The sequence below is a fragment of the Saccostrea cucullata genome, unplaced genomic scaffold (assembly GCF_032062105.1).
Source record: "Saccostrea cucullata isolate Sc308-1 unplaced genomic scaffold, CSIRO_AGI_Scuc_v1 ctg5113, whole genome shotgun sequence".
NCBI lineage: Eukaryota > Metazoa > Mollusca > Bivalvia > Ostreida > Ostreidae > Saccostrea > Saccostrea cuccullata.
In genome coordinates this window covers 9945-29950 of record NW_026930539.1, presented here as the reverse complement: position 1 = coordinate 29950, position 20006 = coordinate 9945, and the positions used below count along the sequence as shown (strand labels likewise).

At 34.8% G+C, this 20006-nt stretch overlaps 2 protein-coding genes and 1 long non-coding RNA gene across 3 annotated transcripts; all 3 read left to right on the top strand.

The window, feature by feature from the left end:
• Positions 1–2315: 2315 nt before the first annotated feature.
• Positions 2316–4103, top strand: LOC134228930 (uncharacterized). Its single transcript, XR_009984110.1, has 3 exons — positions 2316–2612; positions 3640–3945; positions 4054–4103. It is a non-coding gene; the product is annotated as an uncharacterized LOC134228930 (long non-coding RNA).
• Positions 4104–13214: 9111 nt separating this feature from the next.
• Positions 13215–15023, top strand: LOC134228933 (G2/M phase-specific E3 ubiquitin-protein ligase-like). Its single transcript, XM_062710625.1, has 6 exons — positions 13215–13235; positions 13423–13634; positions 13926–14030; positions 14144–14457; positions 14549–14730; positions 14878–15023. The coding sequence occupies exons 1-6, from the start codon at positions 13215–13217 to the stop codon at positions 15013–15015; spliced, it is 972 nt and encodes a 323-aa protein (XP_062566609.1). The 3' UTR covers positions 15016–15023.
• Positions 15024–15306: 283 nt separating this feature from the next.
• Positions 15307–15866, top strand: LOC134228931 (G2/M phase-specific E3 ubiquitin-protein ligase-like). Its single transcript, XM_062710623.1, has 2 exons — positions 15307–15445; positions 15619–15866. The coding sequence occupies exons 1-2, from the start codon at positions 15307–15309 to the stop codon at positions 15864–15866; spliced, it is 387 nt and encodes a 128-aa protein (XP_062566607.1).
• Positions 15867–20006: the final 4140 nt, after the last annotated feature.

The following is a 20006-nucleotide window of genomic DNA, read 5'->3' as shown; positions in this document are numbered from 1 at the left end:
ATGATCAAAGAGATATCTTTTGCTCAATTTGTGGCGAAAAATTGGCATCGGGAAGACAAGATGGTGAGTGTGTATTCAAATACGTTAATTTTTGTACATTTTATTAATATTAAATTACTAGTTTACAGTTGTTATTAGTTTTACACGTTTTTGTATATGTTTTGCATAATTCCCGGAGAACTTTAATAGCGGGCTTGTATGATGGGACGATTCCTGTTTCTAATACATTTGAGTGTGTTTATATATATATTTTAAAAGTATTAACATCGTTAATTATCACAACGTATACATAAGTTCTGTACACTCTGTTCACATCCTCTCACACACATAAAATACTTCATTTTATGAAGCGTTTAGTTACATAACATCAAATTGTCAAACTCTCGCACGACTCCCAAACGATACAATATCGTGTTATTCTCTCTCTCTCTCTTTCTCTCTCTCTCTCAGTTTAGCATCAAGATAGTCATATTACGGAAATCAGTGCCACAAAGTTTAACCCCATTCTTTAATTCCGTAATCACCTTGGTTTCCTGCAGAGAGGCCAGTTTCCCACTTTATTATCAATAAACAAGTGCAGCAGAAGATTGGTGTAAACATGGTAAACAAGTGAGCGAATTTCTAAAAGGTTTTGGTTTACTTAACAGCTAGTTTGACGTGAGCATAGTAATTATTGTGTATTGAAACAAGAAAACTTACATCAAATTATTGTCAAAGACAGAAAATGAAAATCGGACTTGAATTTTGAATTTGTTTCATTTCTTTTTAGAAAAGATTAATAAACATGATGTCTAGAATTGATATATATCATGTATATATTTTGATCTTTTTGGTTGTGAATGATGGAAATATCAAAATTTTGGGGAGGTGTGGTCCTGTACATGTACCTACTGGAAGATTCTTATTTTCTGAAGCAAAGATATAGCCGTGCTTTAAAAATGTTACAAAAGCTATATTGGTTAAGTATTTTTCAATGTTATCAATGGTATAAAATAAATTTGTTACTTTTCTATATTTCTTTAAAAATAAGTATAATTAAAACGTGTTTATCCCTGCTACATTGTACTTTAGTTTGCGGGACATGAATAATGCATTTGAGAATGGATGTTAATTATGAAATATGCAGTATATAATCTGGTGATAATATTGATATTATGATTATTTTTGTTTTTCGCACAATGCTCTTGTCCTGATTGGGTGTGAAACCCGTTTCCATTAATTACACTTTTATTTAATAATGCCAACTCGGTCAACAAACCTTGTTCCTGTTTGATAGGCCAAGAATTCAGTATTACATATTAAACTGTTTGTCAGTGATACAAGAAAGAAGTGTTTATCGCAAAAACAATTACAATTTGAAAATATTTAATTACATCTATTACATCTACAGAACTAATGAATTAATATTTATGAAAAGTTAATCCATTTATTTGATATATTACTAAAACATGCTCGCCGATTTAGTCATATGCATGGTCTATTTTCTATTCTATGATTGTACTATTTGTCTATCCTCGAGCTCATACTCACGCATGCTATAACTGGTTTTCATCATTGTTTACATATCTCTGTATACAATTGTCATTGTGAAGAGATTAATAAATTTAGCTCGGACACCAGGTTGAGCATTGTCTACTATTGGCTCATACATTCACCTCTGTCGTTGGCTCGCGTATATCACAGTGATAAACATGAGAAATAGTGCGTTTATTTTAACATTATAAATCACTTTCTATGCTTATGTCCGAGTTTTGAGATAATTTTTTACTAAATCAATCCAGAACTATTAATTTAATTTGAAACAATCCTGCAAATATCATGTTTTATACGTTATGTCAAAAATCTTGACGTGAGCCCATTGCAGAGGTGTCTGAGAGAGGAACGAACGACAACTCTGCATGGGTGCAGGATGAGAGAAAGAAGAGGCAAGGGGAGGACGAAGTGCCTATGGTGAGACAGACATGAAGTGAAAAATCAAATATCAGTTATATCCAAATTTTATTTGATATTTCATCTAATTTTAAATATATAATATATTTAAAAATCTCTACATTTTACAAAAAAATACTGTAATTATTGTGTACTAAAATTACACAGTATACTATCACAAATAAGATTTAAATGCCCCTATTTCTTTTGAATGATTATATGAGCTGTGTAGCGAAGTGGTTAGCGCTTTAGTCTCAAAGCAATATGATACTATCTTAATTATTTCAATAAAAGAATAATCTTTTCCATGATTTTTTTTTCGGAAAAGTTTTATTTCTAATAATTTCATAAATTTTAATAATGCGAACTTAATTTTAATATTTAATTCACAAACTGAAAATGAATATGATTTCTTAATATCTTAAGCTATAGGCATTCTGCGCGCCTTGTTCCCCCATCTTCTTCAATGAATTTCGACGGGATGTCCAAATGATTTGTGTGTAATACAAATCCTCTTATTAATAATTATCACTACTTAAACAGTTCAACCCTTTTTAGATGCAAGTTTCTCTACAAGAGCTTTGCCTTCCTTCAGAGATTTCAAGAAATTTCGGCAAGAAAAGGAAACAGAGAGGAGACAGACATTTACCTTTCGAAAGAGCAAGAAACCAACTCGAGTTAAAGTAAAATATTAACATTTCTATAATATAATTGTTAAAACCTTGAAGATTTTTCTGAAATAATTATTTTTACAAACGCCCATGGTAAAAATTAATGATAAATTATGTTGTTTATTTGAATTATTAAATAACTTTGAATTATTATCCATTTTTTCATCAGCCAATATAATTTTGTAGTTTTCTTGAGAACACTTTCAATGTCTTTGTTAAGGGGGGGGGGGGGGTGATGTAGAGGAATCATCTTTAAAACCCAAATCAGATTAAATTTTGCAATTTAAGCTCATCAAGCTCTGTATAAATGCTATGTTTCTCAAACAACAAGTTTTTATTTTACTTTGAACCAATTTCTTTCCCTAGAAAATAATCCTGGATCCACCACTTCATTAAGCGTTCAAATGTACATGTATATGCAAAAATAATTTGAAAATTTAGGAATAAAAAATCCTTTTAGGAGCAAAATGCAAATCATTACAATACCAATGACTTTATACATGTACATCTACACATCACTTCAATCATAACTTTTTTTCTGACCGATGATCTAAAAAAAACTATAATTAGGCATATACATGTACATGTAGCAAGGGGGTTATAATGGGGGATCCTTGCCTCTTTTCCGGAGCATCATTTGTTATGTTTATTGAAAGCCACCCCTCCCCCACTTTTCGTTGTGTGTAGTCAAATAAGGGTAATGTGGAATTGTATGGATAAAATTTGACTCTAAAAAGAAGTTGGAACCTAACCCAACCTCCACCCCCTTGGCGCACGAAATGAGATTTCTGAGTTTGGAAATTTTTCATTTTTTACTTTTGCTTGTCAAGTATTTTAGGTATAAGATGATATTTTTTTTCTCTGGTTGCCAACCCCCCCCCCCCCAAATTTCAAAACGACGAGCAGGAGCGGCGCTACGTCCATGATATTCTTTTTTTTTTGTAAGCTCACTAATCAGTTGATTGGGTTTATTTATAATTTTATTGAAATCCAGTGGGCACATTTTTAAAAAGTCGAATTCTTAAATTATATTTCATAGATAAATGTCGGAGTGATGAGACTCACCATTGGCACACTGAAATATCAACGGGGAACATTATTGCCAATAGAAGTCTTCCCTAGCAATACAGAAACGGATGTCCTAAAGGTGGCAACAGACAAGCATCATAAAACAATAAGATGCTCCCAACAGAGGAATACATTCTGTTATATAAAGATGGATCCAGGGCTAGTAGTATACCGGGAACAACAAATGTTTTTACTGTCAGAGGGTATAAAGATTTTCTTGGAAAGCCATTCCAGAATATGCAATTGTACATATGCCCGAAAACAGAATTTGAATCAAGTAAGTTATTTCGAGCTAGTTCGGGGATGGTCTATATTTTCATCCAGAGTCACTTTTTTCCTGTTATATGATAATAAATATCATTAAATGCATTATCATATTCTCCAGATGTATCGAACAGCAGCGATTCTGATGACCTCCCAGATCCAAAACTGAATAACAAAAAAAAATGAGGTAAGAACTACAGTATATTACGCTTATACAGAGGCTGACAAATAGATTTTTAAGGCACTTGCCCAAGGGCAAGTACATAGTCAAAATTAACTTGCCCTACCTGAATTTTTGCCTGCCCTACCATTAGCTTATAAATACTGTATTTATAAATATTTCAAAAAAGAGAAAGACAAATACTGAGTAAAATATTGGCATACATATTGATTTTATTTTTGATAATTGATTAAGTCACTTACCCACGGGCAAATGGTTGCTAAAATTTTACTTGGCCAATCCTAAAATTCACTAGCCCCGGGCGTCGGGCAATGGGATTTGTCATCCCCTGATCTTATAGGTCTATTTTTATTATGTTCCCCAAACGAAGTTGGGGAACATATTGTTTTTACTGTTGTGAGATGTGTATAAATGTTTCATCATGTATATTATTAGTAACATTAAGTTTCTTGAACATTCCAGAGTGGTCAATATGTTTGGTCATTTTTTCTAGAACATTCTTGAACTTTATTCATGTCCAGAGCTTTCCAGGAGTATCATGTATTTACAATTTCTAGAATATTCTAGATTTATATTACTGTATAAATACCCTGTCAATTCGATGCATAAATATACTTTGTCGTATAAGCACTATTGAGATATAAATGGGATATATTTTCACTGGGACATTGTGTGCAGCAACGGACACTCTGATGTATGTATTTTTAGATTCTTGCTAAGTTTGTACTTTATGTTTCATATACTTATTATATATTACTGTAAATAAATTATTGTTAAGTTTAAACTGTGTGATTGATCTTTGCTGGCATTTAGGGTTATTCTGACCCATAACAGAATTGGGGGCTCGTCCGGGATAAAGAATTTCTTGCACTTTTGCAGTTTATTGTCAGAATTTTGTTTATTGAACCGTTAAATTTGACTATAAGCCAGCATAAATCATCATGGTATTTTCGGTCACAGACTTTCTTAGTTCACCACGTGTTCAGGTTTTTGATACGTTAAAAAAGGATGACTTGATTGCATTAGGTTTGCATTTTGGGTTAGATGTTAAATCCTCTCAGAGAAAGCAAGACATTAGAATTAAGGTTGCAAACAAACTAGTAGAAGAAAACATCTTTGAAAAATACGATCTTCCAGAATATACAGTTAAATCAGAGTTAGGCTCTTACAAAATGGCAGAATATCAGTTTCAATTAGAGTTAGAGAAAATGCGATTACAAAGAGAAAAATTAGAAAGAGAAGAGCGAGAAAGAGACAGAGAAAGAGAAAGAGAAGAACGAGAGCGTGAACGAAAATTTGAATTAGACAAATTAGAAAGACAAGAGCACTTTGAGTTAGAGAAATTAAGATTACAGCACAAACCAGAACCCTCATTTGTCAAGAATGAATTTGATGCAGCAAAAAATATTAGGTTAGTTCCGAAATTTCAAGAAAAATCTGTACACAAATATTTTCCCCAATTCGAAAAAGTCGCAGAGAATCTTAAATGGCCACAACACGTTTGGTCAACAATGTTACAAAGTGTACTGGTTGGCAAAGCAGCTGAGGTATACTCTGCACTAGGGGTAGCTGAAAGTTCAGACTATGAGAAGGTCAAAGCAGCAATATTAAAAGCATATGAATTAGTACCTGAAGCATATAGACAAAAATTCAGAAAGTATAGGAAGTTTGATAATCAAACATTTGTTGAATTTTCACGAGAGAAAGAAGATTTATTCGATCATTGGTTTAGATCTAAGAAACTTGATAAAACTTTTGCTAATTTGCGCCAAGTCATCCTGGTAGAAGAGTTTAAGGAATGTGTTCCTCAAGATTTGAAAACACATAAGATAAGAATGTGAAAACTGTTGAAGAGGCAGCAGTCATATCTGATACTTACGCTCTGTCTCATAAAAAGAATTTTGTATCAAGATCTCAGACTAGCAGTAATTCTACCAATTCAGACACATATAAAAAGAGTGGTTCAGGGTCTCAGTCTTTCACAAGTTCCCAGTCTCCATCACAAGCTGGTTTTAAGTCCGGTCCAGGACGTGTTGAAGGATCGTCTGGACTAGGGTCGCTTCCTACGTGTGGGTATTGTAAGAAAAAGGGTCATCTCATCAGTGAATGCTTTAAACTTAAGAGAAAAAATGATTTTGATAAAACTCAACCACATGCTTGTGCGGCAGTTAGAGGTGATAGAGAAGCCTTAGTTTCAATTTGTTCTGACACTCCTGATGTCCAGGGTTCACAGTCCAGTGCTATTGATTCTATGGAGGATTATAAGCCCTTTATGTCTCAGGGATTTGTTTCACTCGGTGACTCTAGCGAAATAAAACCTGTCCAGATTTTGAGAGATACTGGTGCTGCACAGACGTTATTGTTAGAGGGCGTGCTTCCTTTGTCTGAGCAGACTTCTACTGGTGGGTCAGTTTTATTACAGGGTGTGGAGCTAGGCGTCATTGATGTTCCCCTGCATAGAATTAGTTTGAAGTCAGATTTAGTTACTGGACCTGTTATCGTAGGTGTTCGACCTACTCTTCCTGTTCCAGGCATTTCTTTGTTGCTAGGCAACGATTTAGCTGGTGGAAAAGTTGTACCAGATCCTATAGCTTGTGAGAAAATCACTCCAGATGTCATGTGCGATGATGAAGATGATGACATTTATCCAGCCTGTGCTGTTACTAGAGCGATGGCCAGAAGACGAGAAATGGAGGCAGACCATACTCAAGCCTTTGACGAGACGAATTCCTCTGTTGATATTGATTTGAATGACACTTTCTTATCTGACCTTGATGGCACTCAAACAAGCATGGAACCACACAATATCAAGAAGCAAGAGAAGAAAGAACTGTTACCAAAATTTGGTGGTGAGGATGATGAGTTGCATCCAATAGTTAGCCAAGGCAAGGACATCCTCAGCCGAGAACGTTTACTCTCTGAACAACATAAAGACCCAGATATCATTCAACTTAGTAAGAGGGCACTTCCACCAGAAGAGGCTACTAAAGTTGGAGAATGCTTCTATATGAAAGATGGCATCCTTATGCGAAAATGGCGACCACCTGACGCTTCCCCACGCAAGTGAGTTAAGGCTAAATATGGATATTTTTATGCAAATAAGCTAATGGAAATTCATAATTTGAAAATTTTATGTACAGAGAAGGTTGAAATTGATTTTCTGATACATTATCAGTACCCACAGTTTATTAATGCAAGTGCACATTATGACGTCATATTATGACGTCATTGTTCTCTCCCATTCAAGGTATTAAATCATATAAATAAAATCACGTCGGCGCAAGGGCCTATCCTATCTAATTTAAAATAAACAATGTATAATATTAAGGTGAATATTCTTAAAATTAATAAAATTGCTGCACAAATCCTTAGCACTTTCTCAATTGAAAAAAAGTTTAGGAAACTTACCCTGGACAGTGAATTTTTACCCTGTTAAAACTTAAAACTGCACGAATAGTAAGTAACCAATTGCACTGCCGGCATTTGTGCAGCAATATCTTAAATCCTTGGAATATCCTGCGTCTTTTGATACCTTGTTTCTGTAAAACAAAGTAAGGTATGCCCTTGCGCCGAAGCGATTTTGTTGATGTTTCTTATAAACTTGTGTAGTACAGGTCGATGACGTCATAATATGACGTCATAATGTGTACTGGCTATTGCATGTCGTGGGTACCAAGAATGTATTAGAAAACAAGTCTTAGCATTTTCTGTGCGGTAGGTAGAGCAATTATGGAATTTAATTAGATATTTTGTATAGAAATTTCCATATGTAGCCTTAACTCACATGCGCAGATGAAGTGTGGCGTGTTGTTCACCAGATAGTGGTCCCAGCTGCTTATCGTCGAGATGTCATGAGTTTAGCTCACGATACACCTATGGCTGGTCATTTAGGTATCAATAAGACTCATAATAGGATTTTGAGTCATTTTTATTGGCCTAAGCTAAGGAAGGATGTTTCTGAGTTTTGTAAGTCGTGTCATGTCTGTCAGATGGTAGGTAAACCGAATCAGAAGATACCATCCGCCCCTCTCCAACCAATTCCAGCTTTTGAAGAACCGTTTAGTCGAGTGTTGGTGGATTGTGTAGGACCTTTGCCTAGGACTAGATCTGGAAACCAGTATTTACTTACCATTATGTGTACATCCACTCGATTTCCTGAAGCCATACCTCTTAGGAATATAAAGGCAAAGAGCATAGTTAAGGCCCTAACCAAGTTTTTCAGTTTTGTAGGAGCACCCAATGCAATTCAGTCGGATCAAGGCTCAAATTTTATGTCGGGGTTGTTCCAGCAAGTCATGCATGAGTTGGGTATTAGGCAGTATCGATCAACTGCTTATCATCCTGAGTCCCAGGGAGCGCTAGAACGTTTTCATCAAACCCTAAAAACAATGCTGAAGACCTATTGTTACCAGTATGAGAAAGACTGGGATGAAGGGGTTCATCTTGTACTATTTGCTGCACGAGAAGCAGTCCAGGAGTCTCTTGGGTTCAGTCCTTTTGAATTGGTGTTCGGTCATACAGTTAGAGGTCCTTTGAAATTGTTGAAGGAAAAGTGGCTGACTGAGACTAGTGATCTTAATCTTTTAGATTATAATTATGTGTCTGATTTCAAAGAAAAACTTTACAATGCTTGTAAATTAGCACAAGAAAATTTGAAGAGTTCTCAGATGAAAATGAAAATGTGGTATGACAAAGATGCCAGAAATAGGGTGTTTAAGCCAGGTGATAAGGTTCTTGTATTTTTACCTATTCCTGGTCATCCTTTACAGGCCAAATTTTATGGCCCTTATGAAATTGAAAGCAAGATCAGTGATGTAAACTATGTGGTTAAGACACCAGGTCGACGTAAAGAGAAACGGGTTTGTCACATTAACATGTTAAAAGAGTATTTTGAAAGGTGTGACCGAAATTCTGTAAAACCAGTTTCCACTTTAGCCAACGCTAAGACTGTTCAAAATTGTATTGAGAGTGATACGAGTGTAGAGATGAATGAGAAAGATTGTAATCAGAGTGTCCGTTTGAAAAACTCAGAAGTTTTGGCTAATTTGGATGCTAAACTTGGACATTTGAACATTCACCAAAAAGAACAAGTTAAAAACTTGACGAGTGAGTATCATCAAATCTTTTCGGATGTTCCAAAGAAAACTAATGCAACTTATCATGATGTCATAGTGGGTGACGCTCTGCCTATCAAACAACATCCGTACCGTCTTAATCCAATAAAATTGCAGTACTGTAGATCACTTAATTTTCGCGACACCTTATTTTCGCGAGATAGTCATTGACTCTTTATTAGCGAGACAAAATTTTCACGAATTGCAGTCATTTCTGTATATAATCTTAAGGAATTCTTTTATACGCGAGAATGAATTTTTCGCGAGCATACCGTCTCGCGTAAGTACGCGAAAATAAAGTTCTCGCGATTAAAAAGTGATTTACAGTACCTAAGAAGGGAAGTGCAGTATATGTTGGACAATGACATTGTTGAACCTAGTAAAAGTAATTGGAGCTCACCGTGTATTCTTGTACCAAAACAGGACAGTTCCTACCGATTATGTACAGACTTTAGAAAGGTGCATTCTGTTACCAAAACTGATTCATATCCAATACCTAGAATTGATGACTGTATTGACAGCATTGGAAACGCCAAATTTGTCAGTAAATTTGACCTGTTGAAAGGCTACTGGCAAGTGCCGTTAACAGAAAGAGCAAAAGAAATATCTGCTTTTGCTACACCAGATGGACTTTACCAGTATAAAGTAATGCCTTTTGGCATGAAAAACGCACCGGCTACATTCCAAAGGATGATTCACTCCCTCCTTCAAGACCTCGAGGGATGCGAGGCCTACATTGATGATGTCGTCATATACAGCGACACATGGGATGAACATCTCCGAATCATGCGTGCTTTATTTGACATTTTAGCTAAAGCAAACTTAACTGTGAACCTTGAGAAGAGCGAATTTTGTCATGCTTATGTAGAGTATTTAGGTCATAAAGTAGGTCAAGGTTATGTTACACCAATTATGGCTAAAGTGGAAGCTATTGCAAAGTTCCCGATTCCCACAAACAAGAAAGAGTTAATGAGGTTTTTGGGTATGGCTGGGTTTTACAGAAAATTTTGTCCAAATTTTTCCTCAGTACGTAGTTAGTCCACTTACAAATCTTTTACAAAAGAGGGTTAACTTTGAATGGACAAAGGACTGTGAAAAATCGTTTCATAAAATCAAAGCTGTCCTTATGAGCAATCCAGTTCTGTCAACTCCAGATTTTTCTAAGCAGTTCAAGCTTACTGTTGATGCTAGTGATGTTGGAATCGGGGCAGCTTTGTTTCAAGAACATAGTGATAAGGTAGATAGAGTTGTTTCTTATTTTTCAAAGAAACTTACAAAATGTCAACAAAAGTATTCCACCATTGAAAAGGAATGCCTTGCTTTGTTGTTAGCCTTACAGCATTTTGATGTTTATCTGAATGTTACTTTGCATCCAATTCTTGTATATACGGATCACAACCCCCTGACATTTTTGCATAAATTGTCAAACAAGAATCAAAGACTGACTAGATGGAGTTTGTTGTTACAAGAATACAACTTAACAATTAAACATATCAAAGGCAAAGACAATGTTATAGCAGATGCCTTGTCAAGAGTATCGTAAACATACTAGATTTTGTATTAATGTACCTATGTTTTAATAATATAAGTTTTCATTGACATTCAAACTTTTTAAGGGGGGAGGTGTTGTGAGATGTGTATAAATGTTTCATCATGTATATTATTAGTAACATTAAGTTTCTTGAACATTCCAGAGTGGTCAATATGTTTGGTCATTTTTTCTAGAACATTCTTGAACTTTATTCATGTCCAGAGCTTTCCAGGAATATCATGTATTTACAATTTCTAGAATATTCTAGATTTATATTACTGTATAAATACCCTGTCAATTCGATGCATAAATATACTTTGTCGTATAAGCACTATTGAGATATAAATGGGATATATTTTCACTGGGACATTGTGTGCAGCAACGGACACTCTGATGTATGTATTTTTAGATTCTTGCTAAGTTTGTACTTTATGTATCATATACTTATTATATATTACTGTAAATAAATTATTGTTAAGTTTAAACTGTGTGATTGATCTTTGCTGGCATTTAGGGTTATTCTGACCCATAACATTACTCTGTTTCTTATTAAGGTCTTCCGTTTCAACGGAAGACCTTCTTATTATTCTGTTGTTTCTTTTCAACTTTTCTTCTTACCGATTTTGTGCAGGCGATTTCTCGTAAATGCGTTGATGGATTTTCATGAAACTTTCAGCATTGATGACAAATTATATGAACTTAAGGCGTTTTTTCTTAATTTGATGACGTCACTTCCGGTTCGGAGTTTTCTGCGATTTAGTGAGTTTTAGAGGGTCATTTTGTCCGGCAGTTTTCTCAATAATGGCTCAAGATAGAAACATGAAACTTTCAGATATGATAGACCAAAGTCTATAGATATGTATAACGTATTTCATTTTTATCGGAAGTGCCGCACGTCGGCGCTCGCTATGGCCCGAAAATATTCCAATCGCGAATTGAACATTTTTTAACAACTTTTCTACAATATCTTTTTACCTGGAAATATTTTGTTATAACATATAGAACAAAAGAAGTGTAGAATTTCAAGATCTTTCAAATGATATGTCGAAAAAAGGGCTGGCCCCTAAAATAAAGGGCCTAGAGGGGCCGAAATTATTTTCTTTATATCTCAAAACGTATTGAGAATTTGTAATACGTCAAAGAAGCAAAGTTGTTCAAAATGTCAAGCTGAATCTATTGAAATCGTCAAAATACGTCCGGTGTCGTCACTTCGGGCCAAACCGGAAGTAGTCGGAAAATGCGTATTTTTGCCGTTCTTGACAAGTATTTGAATAATATATGTCTCTGGGGGCATAATAATTAATTTTCCGTCCGTTGTCGTCACTTCCGGTAAAACCGGAAGTAGCAAATATGGCTTATTTTTGCATTAATTAACATAGTTTTAGAGGATTCAAAGCATTTTTGGGCGTTATTTCTCATTTTTGTTAAAAATGAAAGCTGCTTCCGGTCAAGCAGGACGGAAGACCTACTCGTTGCTTTGCAACGAGCTTTGCTCTAGTTATTATTATTTTTCTTCTTCTTCTTCTTCTTCTTCTTCTTCTTCTTCTTCTTCCTGGGTACTTTTTTGCCCGGGAGTGATCTTGTAAACTACACATCCGACTTAGGTAAAACCTTTTTAGGGTTAGTAGGCATGTTATGTAGATTTGCAGAATGAAGGTCATTTTGCACGCACGTGCTTGCAAGAGCGTGCACGTGCAACGCGTGAAATGACCAATATAATAGATATAGCCATAACTTTTCTATTTTTGGATGAAATGCTTTGAAACTCATAATCTGATGATATATTAGTAGCATAGACAATATGATATGGTCAAAATAGCAAGATCTCACGCGCATGCACGTGCGCTTCGCTCTGATTGGCTGATACTAAATTCTCAATATCTTTCTTGTTTTTTGACGAAATCCTTTGAAATTTTGAACATAGCCATGCATTATGATATCCTACAACATGAAATAAAGCAATTATCATGAAAACACGTGCATGCACGTGCGCTGCAATCTGATTGGCTGAAACTTTAAACAGCTATAACTCCCTTGGTTTTAAACCAAACAGGATGGGATTTGGAATATAGATAGATATAATGGACTTCTACAAGTAGGTATGGTCACCATGCACATGCATACACGTGCGTGTACGTGCGCTGCAATCTGATTAGCTCAAACTTTAAACAGCTATAACTCCCTTGGTTTTCAACCAAACTGGGTGGAATTTAGAACATAGATAGATGTAATGGACTGCTACAAGAGGGTATGGTCACCATGCTCATGTATGCACGTGCGTGCACGTGATATGAGTAAAATCAAAAATACACTTGAATGAGCGTATTTTTTTTTTATAATTTTGGATTAAATACTTTAATATTCAGTGTATTAAAATATACAGATTGTGTAGACATGATGATATGGTCATGACGCATATGCATTCACATGCGCACGCATGCAATGCTAAAATTTGAATGAACTTGGTTCACTTCTGGGTAAATCTTGTTAAAATTTCAAATGCATAGAGTTTGTCCTATTTAATGAAGCTTACAGGGAATATGGCACCAAAAGGGAGTTGGGGAGCGTTTGGAGAACATCTGTAACGGTCCCCGTTACAATTAGCACTAGTTTTGTTTATATTTTTATACATATGTACATGTATATGTATACTTTCGGTTGAAGGTAGGTGATGATTCATGGGAGGAGCTCGGAACACCAGAAATACTAAAACGTAAAAGGCCAGCTACAAAATCAAGGAATCGTGCACCTGAAAGAGAGACCCAAAATATAGATTCTGTAAATCCAGCACCAAAACCAGAGAATCGAGTACTTGATGCAGAAACGAGAGTAATAAAACAAGAAAACGACAGAATGGAGCAACCCTCAACCTACAGGTCTTTATACACAACTAATACCTTACAGTACCATAAAATTAGTGGGGGGAGGGCATATGTAGGTGGGGCTTAGTGGGTCTCAGTATTCCAAATGAGTAGATTTTTAGCGAAGGATTTGGCTGTGCTGCAATAAAATTACATGACAATTTCTAGGCATATTTAAAACTACAAAAGAAACTCAATCTCTAATAGAAAATAATTATTATGATACTAAGTCATGTTTCAATGAAAATTAAGTTAAAAGAACTTACAGTGAATAAATAACGTGATTTTTTTTCCTTTACATTTTAGCGAGTATATTACCATTATATCAGATGGTTCAGATGAGGAAGAAGATCTTAATCCACCAAGTCCTTCTGAGGCAAAAAATACGCAAACAGTGGATATGGCTTGCAGGTGGAGTATTCTCATATTTCATTCAATAATTTGAAACTAAGAAACCGAGAAAGTACACTTTGATAAAGCTTGGAATATCATGAATTTAAAACTAAAGGGTCTTATTTTTTCAGTTCTCAACCCCCGCGATCAACTGTGGAAATTCTCCAGGAACTTTCTCTGCAAATTCAATCAAATGACATCTCTCGATTTAACATAAACAGGAGAATTGTTTGGGACGGGGCTTGTAGGGGCTTTAGAAGGTCCACATTTGCACCAAACAACACCTTGCTCGTTAAATTTACTGATGATACTGGATTGTCAGAGGAGGCGGTAGACCAAGGCGGACCACGACGCGAGTTTCTCCGTCTTCTAATGGATGCACTACAGAACAGCACTTTGTTTGAAGGTCCCACGACGTCCAGGATTCTTACCTTGAATAGCCATGGTAAGAAAGATTATGATAATATTCACAGAGCAATTTAATGACATAAAAGTAATGTCCATGTACTAACATTAATATAATATCTTTTCACTAGCTATACAACGGGACGAATACTATCTGGCTGGTGTTATGGTTGCCGTTGATCTAGTACATGGAGGTCCACCTCCAATGTTTTTTTCAAAACTATTGTTCGATATGTTAGTGTTTGGTCCGGAAAATGTACATCCTACGATTGACGATATCCCCGAATCTGAATTCAAACAATCACTCAACTCGGTATAGTATAAAATTTAGTTTCGTACAATTTAATGCATTTAAAATTTCATAGTAAGATAATACCTTTAATTTTTTATATATATAAAATGTTTAATACTATTTTAATAAGCTAAATTATTTACCCATTCATTTATCACGATTCTTCAGATACTGCAAGCAGATACGCTGAACAATTTAAGAAGTTCAATGGAAGCCAACAGCAGCACTTTGACTTTAGCGGGATGTTTCCATCACGTACGATCGATCGAGGACAAAGTGCCACTAATCAGAGATATGATCAAATAGTACTGTCTTGAGAGGACACGTACGGCATTTGACAGGGATTCTTTTTTTTTTTTTTTACTTTTGTACTTTAACTTAAATCTATTATACTTATATATTAATTATAGTAACCCTGCAAAATAAAAAATCGAGGGATTAATCTACTAGTAATTATTTTTTTATGTTTCCGATTCATTTGCAGGTATCTAATAGTATAAAATTTATTTTTTTCTGGTTAGATTTAAGTCTGGATTACAAACCCTTGGTTTGCTGGCCACCATTCAGTCATACCCAGAGAGTTTTAGAGATTGCCTAATGTTCACCAACATCAAACTGACGGCGATATCGATGGAGGATATTTTCCGTCCATGTGTCAGTCCCACCGGAAGTAACCGGAGAACAGTCGAGGACAGACTGGTTGGATATTGGCGGGACTTTTTACAAGATGCAGGGGGTACTGGGTATGTTTAATTTTTCTATAAAAATAACTTTCTGTAGAGAGAAATTGTATACGTATTTAATGGTTATTTCCAATTATTCAATGAAAATTATATTGAAACTATTTCTTCCCAGTAAAAAAATATGAAAATGCAATTTTTTAAATTTACATATAATTTGCTTTTACAGAGGGAGCCACTGTGGTGACTTTGGAGCACTTATTGATTTTTGCAACTGGAAAAAACAGAGTGCCGCCACTCGGACTCAGTCCTTCTCCTGTTCTGTCGTTTCTACACGAAGAGGAGGGGGGAGGAAAGTTCCCCATTGCTAATACCTGTGGGAATGAATTGAAAATTCCAATTCATCCATCTTTTGAAATGTTCAAGGAAAATATGGAATTCGGAATTTTAAATGCCCCAAATTTTGGTCGGGCATAGTTTAATTGCATGGTCATTACATGAGAACAGACACGCCTAAATTTCAAATTAATTTTCCTGATAAAAAAAATTCTGAATCATTTTTTATGGGTATTTTTTTTTTACATTAATCAAAATTACATTTTAAAACCATGTTTATTAGGTAAATCTACGCTTAATACAATTCTAATATCTGACTTAATCTGTCCTCATATTATGGTCTTTATTTTCTTGTGTACATCTATTATTAAGACTTACGTACATCTTTGCATAAATTTGATATGTAAATATATCATTTATAGTCTTGTAAATTTTAGAAGCTCAATTAGACTGGGAAAAGTAGATTGCTCCATGAAATCTCTATATCAGTCAGCCACAAGAATGTAGAGGGAGAGGGTGCATTTCTACGTGTTTATGCCATTATCAAATACGTGTTACATGTATGACAAATAAAGCCATGTTAATTTGCATTCATTGATTTTATTTTCATTGTTTTATATGTCACTTCTTTAGACATTTATATTGCAAAAATGAAAACTTGAACAACATGTAGGTATTACTCGCCAGATATGTGCATTAACTCAAGGTAATTCTGTAATGCGCTTTCAACATCAGTCGCAGTTCTCCAATGAATTCTTGATTTTACTAGGTTAAGATATTCATAAACTTCAGAATCGTCACAGATAGACTTAGATTTCGTGTTTTGTCGGAGATGTTCGATTTCCTGTGCAGTGACGGGCCTTTTAAAGTCACATTTAGAGTAAAGTTCTGGTAGGAAAAAAATTTCGTTTGGAATTCCAGCCGGACAAGACCCGGTATTTGGTCTTATTCTGTGACAATTCCATGCCATTGCAGTTTCATTCAACTGCCTTTGGATAAAGTCCATGAAACAGTATTGAAAACATGAACGTTGGAATTTATTATCTGGATTATAAATTCCAAAGTCATAGATGTCCGAAAAATAGTCCATCCACCACTGTGCTCTGTTCCTTTTAAAATAACTCCACCAAGCTTCTATTCTTTGATTTCTTACTGACGTCACGTAGAAATGACTAGAAGGATCATTGGTAAATATTGTCTGAATTGTAGCTAGAATACCATTTTCAGTGCCTGGGTCTGTTCGAAGATTTCTAGGACATCCTTGCAATTGTTCGACACAATTAAGAAAATATTCCCCAATTACGGCCGGGTCGCTGTTAGATGCAGCCACCTCTAACCAAAGAACTCGTCTTGAAAATCCGTCAATTGCACCGTGAATGGCAAACCCATATGGTTTTAACTTGTCAAAGCCATCAATATGCCATGTAAAATTGGGGCCATTACTTACATAGACACGCCTTTGAAGACGGCGTCTGATTCTTCTTACACTTCCCTCGGGATTCAATCTTTGTAATAGCCGCATTACCGTATTCTTAGAAACACACAACTGATACTTAAACTTCAACAATTTCCACATTTCTCTGTAACCCACATTTCCGCTGGGTCCACTCAACTCTAAACTAATTTTTTCTTCTACAGTTCCTATCGGACTTGGATTTTTCCTCCGAAACAAGTTAAATGATTTAAGCCTTCTTTTAAGAGTCCTTAAACTCCATTCAAAACCATGATACGTGGTCAGAAACGTCAGTATTATATCGTAAGAATATCCTTCTGACATATACGCACTGAGTAATTCCTCTTCAGTCTCATAATTTCTTAACTGTGGAGCCAAAGGTAAAACAGCAAAGTTTCTCTTTGTAAAGCATAGAACAAGGAAGGTCGTCAAAATAAAGCTCACCTAAAACATGAAAAATATATAAGCAGAAAAAACTTCATTAAATTATTCAATAGATTACATGTATGCGCTCTTTTGCAAAGTTGTACAACTCATTGATACATTGTGTATGAACATGATGAAATATAGATAAAGAGTATTAAATAATACATACCATTATGCTGCTTCTGTGAAGTGAAGTGAACGTAATTACAGGAGTGGTATTACTGGTTTCTCCCCTGCCTGGGGTTAATCTGTATATCATTCGATCGAGATCTGTGGGATACGGATCACGTGATGGAAAATTTTCCCTTTATATATATCGCATTTCTCTTTATATATATCGAGTTTTTGTTTATATATATCGCATTTCTCTTTAGATATATCGAGGTTCTGTTTATATATATCGCATTTTCTTTATATATATTGAGGTTCTGTTTATATATATATCGCATTTTCTTTATATATATCGAGGTTCTGTTTATATATATCGCATTTTCTTTATATATAGAGGTTTGCTTATATATATTGCGTTTCCTTTATATATAGAGGTTGGCACTAATGGGCTTCCGTACGAAAGCCATAGCTTCAACCAGTCAGAAGTTATTGGCAAGGTTCAAGTATTTTGGACAAACAGATCAGACAAACAGACAGATAAACGTCACTTTGACGAACAGAGCTAAAACTATAGCCCCCAACCAATCTTAGGTTCCGGGGGCATAATAAAATATCTAACACAGTATTGACATTAGTTCTTATTGACATGAAACAACGGAACAAAAACTCATGAATATAATTTCCTTTACCTGCAGTGACAACATGTTTGTATCATTTTGTAAAGTGAAGAACAGAACTAGAATTCAATGAATAAAATGTATTTAAACGAAACTCAAGTGAAGAACAGTACAAAATATTTAGAAAATAACGTCAATGCTTTAGCTTATTGAACGTTAATAATGAGAGTAAAAGGCTTAGTGTGAAAAATATAAAGATTTGAATAACATTTTTCTTGACGGTATCGTTTTCATTTTCTTCAAGCACCGATCGTTTGTGAATAATGGGTCTCAAGAACTCATCGTATTTTAAATTTGTTTTTAAATGTTGCGGTTATGTAAGTTGTACTGGTATTTAATCATGCCCCTGTAATGTGGATTTAAGTTTGGTGAAGGTTTGACTCGTAAGAATCAGATGAATGTTTAGCATTTATTTATGAGAAAATCTTATCCTTATAGAATATTTTTAAATAGAAATTTGCTATATAATATTGTTTTAAAAGCTATTTTACTAAATTATTACTTCATTGTACTATATGCAGTTCGATATCTTGTACATATACTTCAGTGGAATCATAATAAGACTGAAATATTGATGAAAAAGAAACTCAAAATCTTACTTGTAACCATCTTCGTCGATAGCCACCGACAGATGGCGTGGTTGGTCACCACAATAATACAAATTTCTATCATTTTCTGGAATAAGGTCGACGTCATGGAAGAAAACACAGTTAAAGTCGAACATTTTCCCTGCCTCAAGAAAACCTGCATTCATAAGTCTTCCTTTATTAAATGTAGTATTTCCAATCTACAATATAATATTGCATTAATGAAAATCTGTTTTTCTTAAAGGCCAAGATAGGCAAGATAGACCCGTTTTGCACCCCTGGTTTGGCGTGTCTTAGAGAATGATGCAACCGTTTATGATTCTAATATATAAAAAACCACTAGTCATCCCTTCCATGAAATGGATATTGGTTCTAAATTTTTGAATACACAGAAATCAGAGGACAATCAGAAAATATATCAATAAAATATAATTTTCATGCAAATTTTCTTCAATTAAATGGTACATTTTGTTTACAAAAACAGAGAACAATATTGCCTATCTACCATTAATTTTACATTTCGTATCATAGGTATATTGTGTATAAAAATTACAGATAAGCAAAATTCTGCCCTATGTTTACAGAAATGAAAAAAAACTCAAATTTTACAAAATTCAACCTGAATTGGGAAAATTCGTGAAAATGTCCATCTTTCGCTCTCTCTTTATGGCCCTTGTTTAAGCTTTGAATCAAAATAAGTGCTGGTTTTGAAAAAAAACATAATTTTACGTTTTCAACTACCTACACACTATTACAATTTAACTGTGTTTTTGTTGTTTACATCAAACAAGGGGTTTGATGCACCAATTAGGCCGTAACCAATTTTTCCTTTATTGAAGAGTACTTGCATGAGATACCTTTAACAAAACATAGAGCAAATCACCCCACCTGCTCAATCACGAAAATTCTAAATTCTGTTTGTTGAACAATTAAAATCGGGATAAGATTCTTAAGAAGAATGCAAAGATGTTCCTCTCTATCTCTAAACGGTATGATGATTGCAACACGACGTGTTGGTCTGCAGTCT